At 49.3% G+C, this 9,942-nt stretch overlaps 1 protein-coding gene across 1 annotated transcript; it reads left to right on the plus strand.

Annotated features, from left to right (window-relative positions):
- The first annotated feature begins 2,047 nt into the window (after positions 1-2,047).
- Positions 2,048-3,520, plus strand: LOC139837782 (uncharacterized). The gene is made up of 2 exons (XM_071827051.1): positions 2,048-2,767; positions 2,870-3,520. Exons 1-2 carry the CDS (start codon positions 2,048-2,050, stop codon positions 3,518-3,520), a joined length of 1,371 nt encoding a protein of 456 aa, XP_071683152.1.
- Positions 3,521-9,942: the final 6,422 nt, after the last annotated feature.

The raw sequence follows: 9,942 nt of genomic DNA on the forward strand, positions 1-9,942 counted from the left end.
AGAACTGCATGTGGCTGCACGCCGCGCCGTCCACGCCCACGGAACGGCTCCTCGGGAGGCACACCCACGCCAGCGCCGACGCCGCCACGAACGACAACGGGCGCTGCTGCGTTCCTGGTTCTGCCACCGCGTCCTTGATCCTGTCGATCTGGTCGCGCGCTAGCGGGAAGGACGCGATCACCGGCCGGTGCTGGCATCTCCGTTTCCGGCGCGAGCATCCTCATACCGGCCGGAGAGCGTCTTGCCGAGCAGACCATCTGGGTCGTCGCAGGCGGTGTGGTGCACGGACACGCCGAGGCAGAGGCCGCGCCGTCCTCCCGCGGCGGCCGGAGGGGGCATCTTGCGCACGTTCGGGACGCGCGCGTTGGCCACGAGGCTGTCCAAGTCGTTCTCGTCCGGGGAAGACTCGGCGAGGGCGTTGCCGTGGGCCGATTTCGATCATATGGTAGCTAGCCACACATGTCAATCAGTAGCCGATTTCTAAGTGTCATATTAATTACCGTAATTGATAAAATTAGCAAAGAAAACAGGCAAGGAAAAGAGTAGTGTGCGTGCATATGTATTTCACGACAGTTCTGTTCATGTATTTGACGGTCAGGAAATTAAGCTGAGCAATGCGACGACTGAGGCATGCACGTTGAATGATTCAGCGAGTCTAGCTTCCACTGTTGTCGCTCTGGCCGTTTGGTAGAATAATACACAACGTGATTAATTAGCATGTTGAAGCAACTATATTAGGAGAAAATCAATCAGCAATTAATTTGCGCCAGAGCATATGCCGCCCAGTTGGCATAATTTACTCTCATGCAAAAGCTACTGAAGTTCTCGAGAGTAGTATATTTGGAGAAAATAAATCAGCAACTAATGCTAGAGTCCCAATCCCCTGTAGCCATGCACATCGGCCTCCACGTCACCGATCCGGGAGAACACACGACGAATTGTTGAATCACGGCGGTCCATCTTATCTAGCTGAGCCTAACTTCATCTCATTTCGTTCCCGCCATAGATGCCCCCTACCTCCCTCAAAATATTTGAATCTCCAACCTTGGCCTCCTCTATAAATACAGGGAAGGGTGTAGCCAACGCGTGCGTCGTGTGTGACGACTTAGACTTTGACTCTTTACTCGACGAGGAGAGGAGAGGAGAGGAGAGCGGGCACTCTGCTGTTCACTCGATCACCAGGCCTCCCGGTTTCATCGTCGTTTTCATTGTCGCGGCGGCCCGGTAATTCTCGGATTATGTCTTTCGATTAGTTTGATGAATCCGGCCGTATCCATCCATGTAGCCACGATCTCGAGTGCATCTTCGACCATGTCACTGCTCAGATTCGTTTCCTGCAGGTTCGCCGAAAAGGGATCCAGTGCTGCAGGCGGCGGCGAGTCACCGGCATGCATGGATCATCGGAGGTTCTGCTGCAGCGGCGGCGGCGGCGCAGATGGGAGGCTCTGCTCTGCGGATGGGGCCGGCCGGCCGGAAAAGTGTGGTCAGTTTAGTTTTACGTTTTCTTTAGGATTCCCGTACGTACGTAGCTGGCTGGCTAGGCAGGTAGAGGCGCGCGTATGTGCGTAGTATTGATCCTTGTATGGTGTACGCACGCACGCACGTATTGAATCTGAGTGATCTGATAGCCAGCGGTTGAAGATCATGCACATGTTTGGGAAGGAGCCAGCTGATTGCGTTGTTTTGGGATCCATGGATTCCTTCCCGGCCTCCTTCATTAGGTAGAGTGGGAAGGTTGGGCGCGAGGGAGTACTGAAGCCGACGCGCGCGCCTGATCGAGGGCACGGGTCGGACAGCTGAGTTCTCAAACATGGACCACGTAAGGCCGAACACGTAAAAGTCTTGACACGTTTGTTCGTTCTTTCGCGATACATGCACGCCACGGCACGGAACGGGTGTGAGTTACAGTGTACAACTCGTTTACACGTACGGACTTGTTTTGTGTTAGAGTTGGACCCGCGAAGCAGATATGATGGAATCGATCCCGGCCAAAAGCATAGCGAATCAGCAGCTCCCGTACGTGCCTCAAGTGCCGTAGCATCAATCAATGGAGCCGCCGTGGTCTGAACTCCCAGAGGACCTCCTTGCGCTGATCTTCCGCCGCTTCTTTTTCCCCGACTACCGCGCTCGCCTCCAGGTCGTATGCCGATCCTGGCGCTCGGCCGCGCATCCCCCTCGGCGGCAGCTTCCGTGGATCATGCTTCCGTTTGGGGGGTTCGTGGACCCCTCTGACCGTATCCTGCACCGCCTCTCCTCCTACCCCGAGACCGCGAGCAGCGTTGGCTCCAGGACCGACTACCACGTTCGCCGCCTTTTCTCCTTCCGCAAGACCACCAAGTGCATCGGCTCTACCGACGGCTGGATCGCCCTCGACTGCGTGAACGCGGAGAACATGCACAATTACCTCCTGCACAATGTGTTCTCTAGCACAACGTTGTCGCTCCCTGAGTTGGATGCCGTCATTGGCCATGTTTCCAAGCGTTTTGAGATCCGGAAGGTGCTCTTGCGGTCGACCCCGGATGACATTATCGCTGTCATGACCAACCACTGTAGCTGCCCCATCATCTTAACCCGCCGTGGGAAGGGCGTGTGGTTGCCCAAGGGGCATGCACCTCCCCTCGTCATCATCATCGATGTTGCGTTCCTTGGAGACAGACTCTACGGTATCACTCTAGACGAGGATCTCGTCTACTTTGACATCGCCGATGATGATAACGACGTACCCATGATTACCGGCGGCAAGTGTGTCATTGGGGACGAGTTTCACGTGTGGAGCGACGAGGAAGACTATGATGATGATGGTGACGATGGCGACGACGAAGACTATGATGATGATGAGGACGCCATCGATGACGATGATGATGAGGAGGATGATAGCAGCGACAATGACGAGGAGTACAATAACAATGTTGATGACATTGATGACGATGACCACCGCTACCAGGACGAAGGATATGCTAGAAGTGACAGTGAAGACGAGCACATCAATGATGATCATGATGACCATGACGAGAGAAAGAACAATGGCGAACACACATATGGCTTGACGAAGATGACCAAGGAGGATATGACCGGTGAAGGAATCAAATTTGTGGATGCTGACAAGTCCCTGCATGATGATGCGCATCACATTGAGATCAGGTGGCACTTGATCGAATCATGTGGAAAGTTGCTCATGGTGAGGCGGCAAGTATTATCAGCTGGCGGGCCTTTTGATGACATCACTCACAAGGTAGATGTTTTCGAGGCCGACATCAGCGGAGCCATGTGGGTGCCGGTGAGAGACGGGATAGGTGGCCAAGCTCTTTTCATTAGCGAACTATTCTGCAAGTCTATTTCTGCAACTTGTAGCAAGGAGATACAAGAGGATGCTATTTATTTCATCGACACGGACGACGTATTCGCTATGAGATCCCAAACTGTGAGCGCCCCGAGGTATGATCGGCTCTACAGAATGACCCTGCAGAACATCGGCTTATGTAAGCTAACGTGGGTCTTTCCCCCGGAGCTAGTGGCTTAGTAGTTAGTAGTAACGTCTTCTGTCATAAAAATTAAAAAGTTTGACTAGACTTCATGTAGTATAGTAATAAAATGTGTCCATATTTGTTTATCTCGGCGTTTTGTGTGCAACTGAACGAAGCTGTATAAGGCATGGAGATAATCGATCTGAATTTGTCCATCTTAGTCTTCACCACTGGTAAAGGTGAATCCGATGTTGTGATTGTGTGGTGCCTCCCCTCCACTACCGAGCATAGTGGCCGTACATACGATTAGATCAGGCGCGCGAATCAGTCAGACAGTCCCGCTAATCAATCACATCCTTGCAACGTTTAGGTTAATCTCAACAAAAAGAACGAGATGTATAACGTGCACAAGCCTCACAACCAGCTCATGAGAATCACCACGTTCTAACATTTGCATCAGCTGCAGGAACAAGTCCACTGAGACCAGCGGCCTGCACCCCTCTGAACCACACAGTGCTATAAAACTGCATACGATGTCCATCCTCAACACTGATCTCTGTTAAGAGTCTTAGGTGTTAGCCGTTTTTCAGTTTCTGAACTTTCTGAATTTAGCAGCAGTAGGCTCCAAGCTTTGCCTAAAAAACTTGGAGCGTTTGTTCCGCGTCTGCTCGTGGGATGACGCAAGTATTGTGTATCATGGGTTCATGTGACCATTTGTAGCCCGAGTAAAAGGAGTGAATGAGAAACACAAAAGTTGCAAGTTGTGCTTTGAGCAAACTCTCGCTCTCGTTTCTCTTAATTTTGTTCCTCCTTGCCTCCGGCACAATGTTTTAGGGACCACATTTGGCACACAAGCGGGTTGCAGAGCAATGTCTGGTGGTAGGCACACCGGCGCAACACCACCCCCACAATCACTGCAACACCCCATAATTCTATCGGGTACTCTTAGTCTTATACATCAATTGTTCTTTATCATCCATGTTGATGCCCATTTAGTCTTATACACCGGGCGTTGAATCACATCACGGGCGAGAAAACGCCTTCGCCGAGCTAGAGAAGATCGTCTCCTGCAAGGTACGCTTCGGAGATGGCTCCCTTGTCGACATCGGTGGGCGCGGTACAGTGTTGTTCGCCATCGATAACTAGCGGCATCAAGCCCTGACTACGTAGACTGGATTCCAAAGCTGAAGTCGAACATCGTGAGTATAGGCCAGTTAGACGAGATTGGGTGCCCTACCCATGTCGAGCACGGTTTCAATAACGTCGGTCCCTGACGGCGAGCGTAAGCTGATTGCAAAGAAACGGAAGATGAAGAGGAGCTGCGATTTCATCTTTGTGCATGCTTTCTGGACGGAGATGAAGAGGAGACCAATCAACTTTGGATGGCGGCACGCGATCTTGATGTCAATCAGATGGGAAGAAACGGATGAAGCGCGAAGGTTTAGTTAAGATGCGATTGCATCTTGATCTGCAGAGTCCTTCGTGGAGTCCAAAAGACACACGTCCTTTAGAGTCTGATACACATCTGTTAGTCGCATATATATTTGAAACGACGCAGGAGGACTGCGCTTTTCATTGATAGAAGAAGAGAGCCACAAGGAACTCGGGTTACAGGTTACACATTACACCAGTCGGGACTAGTCGCATATATAGATATTCTATTTTCTGTTAACTCTACTTTTCTTTATTATAATCTGAACTATTGCTTAATTGTTGCTCAATCTGATCCGTTGTTTGTTGTTTTAATTTTATAATAATAGATAGATAGTTATATAGATACCCTAAACCCTAGACTTGTCCATAGTAACCTCATCAACCATGTTTACAAGGTGACCGTATCGAACCTTATGCAGCTGCCAAACATTCTGCGTTGCATCAACGGAGCTGGGAATCACGATTTGTGGTCTACCAATCAGTGCGGCATTTACTTCTCCCCTCATGCAGGTAGTAACATTGTTAGAACATCTCTAACCGAGCTCGTAAACTGGGCAAAACCAAAAAATAACCGCCAGTTTACGGGTTCGGTTCAAAAATCGGCGCTTTAAACGAGACGAAACCGATTCGTTTTTACAAGTCGAGCCTGAAAACCAAACTCTGCCCCCTATTTGCAGGGGTTGGAAGGTCAAACTGAAGGCTAACCTGTATTTCTAGTGGCGTTTTGGCGGGCTGAAACTTCAGCTCCGAACACTGCAGTTCCGCCGGAGGACTCCCGAAATAGGACCAAAATTCTGCAAAATCCGAGGGCAACCAAATTTCGGCGGGTCCCTACGTTGCGAGCTCGGGGAAGGGAGAGCGGGCAGCCGGCCGGCCACGAGCTCGCCGGGGGTCGAGTTCGCCGAGGCGATGCAGGGCAGCACGGGGCGGGGCCGAGGCGGGGTGGCGCGGGGCAGAAGAAGGTAAGGAAAAAAAACTGATACGTAGGTCTAGTGGTATATTTAGAAATATGCTCTAGTGGTATATTTAGAAATATGCTCTTTTACAATTTTATTTTATGCGCCAGCACTTTTTTACCCGTAAACACGAGTTCAGTGGCCTAAATTCGCGTTTTACAGTTCGCATGTTTACGGGCTTTGTTAGAGATGCTCTTAGGATCCAAACGTAATGCACAACATATACCAAGCTCCATTTTTTCGCATAAAGCATCCAGCGGGCTAAATGAGAAAACGAGAAAAATTCCATGCAAGCAAGTAACATTGGAATCCGTTTAACATTGGAATCCGTTTCAATAAGCTCACAGAAACTGAAAATCACAACCTGCAAGCTTTGGAACGTCGAATTACTCGTCTTGCCTCAACTGGATCGTCAGGTATTTCTTTCCTGAGGATGTATGATATATACGGCTGCATCCACGGTATCTGTATCACCATGACCAGGTCCTGGTCTTCTTCGTCTTCTTGCTTTTCCTTGGTAGCCCCCGAGGGTTTCTTCTCCTTCTTTTTTGATTTTGTCGACTTAGTGGATCTCTCTGTTATCTCTTCCCAGAATACACCTGGCGGCACTGCAAGGCATTGCGATCCGATGTTTGCAAGAACGTCGGCTTCGTCGTTGCTCAATCTACTAATATGATTTACTTCGCATCCATCGAACAACTTCTCGAGCTCGTTGTACACCTCCTTATACGCCATCATGCTATCATTGACTGCATCACATTGGTTCATAACTTGCTGTGCCACCAACTGTGAGTCGCCAAAGATTTTTAGTCGAGTTGCACCGCAGGCTTTCGCCATCTTCATCCCGTGTATGAGAGCTTCATATTCTGCTTCATTGTTAGATGCGTTAGGGAACGTCATCCGAAGGATGTACTTTAACTTGTCGCCTTCAGGTGATATGAGTACTACTCCTGCGCCAGCCCCTTCTAGTCTCTTGGACCCATCAAAGTTCATTGTCCAAGTTCTCGATAAGTCTGGGGGTCCTGTGTTTTGCAACTCCATCCACTCTGCGATGAAGTCCGGCAGAACTTGCGATTTGATTGCTTTTCTTTTTTCATACGTGATGTCCCGAGGGGAAAGTTCTATTCCCCAAAGGGAGACACGACCCGTAGCTTCTGGATTGTTCAATATATTTGACAAAGGAGCTTCATTGACCACTACGATCGGATGTGCCGAAAAATAGTGGCGCAATTTTCGTGCTGTCGTGAACACTCCATATGCTATCTTTTGGTACTGAGGATACCTTTGTTTTGAGGGCGATAAAACTTCGCTTACGAAGTATACTGGCCTCTGCACGCCGTGGAGTTTTCCTTCTTCTTCCCTTTCGACAACTAGCACCGTGCTCACCACTTGGGGCGTGGCTGCGATATACAACAGGAGAGGTTCCCTTTCTTTTGGCGCCACCAAAATTGGTGGTGTCGAAATTGTGCGCTTCAAATCCTCGAAAGCTCTGTCGGCTTCTTCGTTCCACTGGAATTTGTCTCCTTGTTTTATCAAAGCGTAGAATGGCAACGCTTTTTCTCCCAGCCTCGCGACGAATCTGCTCAAAGCTGCGACTCGCCCAGTTAGCTGTTGTATTTCTTTCAACTTTGTTGGCTTCCGCATTGTTACGATAGCTTGTATTTTATCGGGATTTGCTTCAATCCCTCTTGCTGAGACTAGGAACCCCAGAAGTTCTCCTGCTGGGACGCCGAAAGAACACTTCGTCGGGTTCAATTTGAGGCAAAACTTATCAAGGTTGTCGAAGGTTTCCTTGAGATCCTCGATCAGCGTTGCCCCCTTTTTTGATGTTATGACGACATCATCAATGTATACTTGGACGTTCTTCCCAATCTGTGTCGCCAAACACTTCTGCATCATCCTCTGATATGTTGCTCCCGCATTTTTTAGACCAAAAGGCATAGTTCTGTAGCAAAACACGCCGTAAGGTGTAATAAACGCGGTCTTTACTTCATCTTCTTCTTTCAATCTGATCTGGTTATAACCAGAATATGCATCCAGGAAGGAAAGACGTTCACATCCAGCCGTGGAGTCGATAATTTGATCGATCCTCGGGAGGGGAAAGTGATCCTTTGGACAATGTTTATTGAGACACGTAAAGTCGACGCACATGCGAAGGACCTTAGTGTTTTTCTTCGGTACCAACACAGGATTTGCTACCCATGTGGCTTCTGTGAATATCTCTTTGATAAAACCAGCTTCTTGTAGTCGATTGATTTCTGACAGCATGGCTTTGCGGTTTGGTTCCGAAAAACGCCGCAAAGGTTGTTTGATTGGTCTCGCTAGTGGATCCAAGTTTAGGTGGTGCTCGGCAAGTTCCCTGGGTACTCCTGGCATGTCAGCTGGACACCATGCGAAGATTTTCCAAAGGTTTCACGGAGGAACTCGACGAGCGCGCTTTCCTATGCGATATCCATGTCGTTTGCGATAGATGTCGTCTTTTTTGGGTCTGTCGGGTGAATCTGCACCTCTTTTGAATTTTTCTCGGTACTGAAAGTTGATTCTTTGTTTGGCCTTCCAACGTCTGGGAGTACGTCGTAATCAGTCATGCTTTTTGACGCCAAATACTCAGCTTGCATCCCGAAAGTTTCTGACAACCGGTGGAAATCCTTATCGCACTTATCAGCTAAGGCGAAGCTTCCTTTCACTGTGATTGGTCCCTTTGGTCCAGGCATCCTCCACAACAAGTATGTATAATGTGGCACCGCCATAAATCTAGCATATGCTGGTCGTCCCAACAGCGCGTGATATTGCGACGGAAAATCCACGACTTCAAACTCGAGCCTCTCGATTCTATAATTTTCTCGGGTCCCAAACTGAACGTCAAGATTGATTTTTCCCAATGGATAGCTTGGTTTCTCCGGTGTGATGCCGTGGAACCTTGTGTCTGTTGGTTTCAAGTTTGCTAAGGATATGTTCATTTTCCTCAATGTATCTGCATACATAAGGTTCAAGCTGCTGCCGCCGTCTATGAACACTCGAGAGACATCAAATCCCGCGATAACTGCTGGCAAAATAAGTGCTGACTGCCCTGGTCGAGGGACTTGCTGCGGATGATCTGCTATTGTGAAGCCGATATCTTGTCCTGACCAATTAAGGTACTCAACTGTTGGTGGAGGCATTTTCTCTGCCATAAACACCTGTCGTGAGATTACTTTCTGAGCTCTATTGGACGGCCTTCCCTTCTGAATCATCGACACTACTCCATTGGAGTTAGGATCAACATAAGGTGGTGGTGCAGGTGCTGCCGCTATTCTGAGCTGATGCCGATTGTCGTCTGTAATCGCGGGAGGAGGCGGCAAGTGAATCTCGCTTCTGGGTTCTCGAGGATTTCTCTGTGCTGCTCGCGCATTAGCGTTCTCTGCATACCGCAACATTGCTTGAAAATTTCGACAGTCCTTCTGCAAGTGCCCTGACTGTCTTTTGCCGTTGCTGTCGAGGAAAAAATGCATCTGGCACGGTCCGTTCATCATCTCTTCAGGGGACACGAAAGGTCTTGGGAACCTAGGCCCGCTAGTTTGCCTGTTGCGTGAATCATCTCTGTTATCACCTCGCTGTTCACTGCTTCTCTGGTAATCATCTCTGTTGCTTCCTCCTGTATTTGTCCGAAAACCTGCCGAAATTTGTCCTGGAGCGTCGTAGTTCTGGTACTGCCGAGGAAATCTTCGCCTCGGTTGATAGTTTCGACCGCGGTCCTCCTCTGGCGACCTATGTCGTTTGTTGTGGACGGCGTCTTCTCCATCTGCCCATTTATTTGCTATCTCCATTAACGCGGATACCGTCTTTGGATTGGTCCTTCCCAAGTCCTCGACAAAATCTCCGCGCCTGACTCCTGCGACAAACGCATCTATTGCTCTCTCGTCAGATATATTTTCTGCCGAGTTTTTGATGATATTCCACCTCTGGATGTACTTTCTCATTGGCTCATCTGGCTTTTGTCGACACGCTCTCAACTCTTCTAATGACGCGGGCTTTTTGCACGTGGATCTGAAGTTTTTGACGAACACGTCCTCGAAACTTTCCCAGCTGTCGATGGATCCTGGCGCGAG

The sequence above is a fragment of the Lolium perenne genome, chromosome 3, assembly GCF_019359855.2.
Source record: "Lolium perenne isolate Kyuss_39 chromosome 3, Kyuss_2.0, whole genome shotgun sequence".
Taxonomy (NCBI): Eukaryota; Viridiplantae; Streptophyta; class Magnoliopsida; order Poales; family Poaceae; genus Lolium; species Lolium perenne.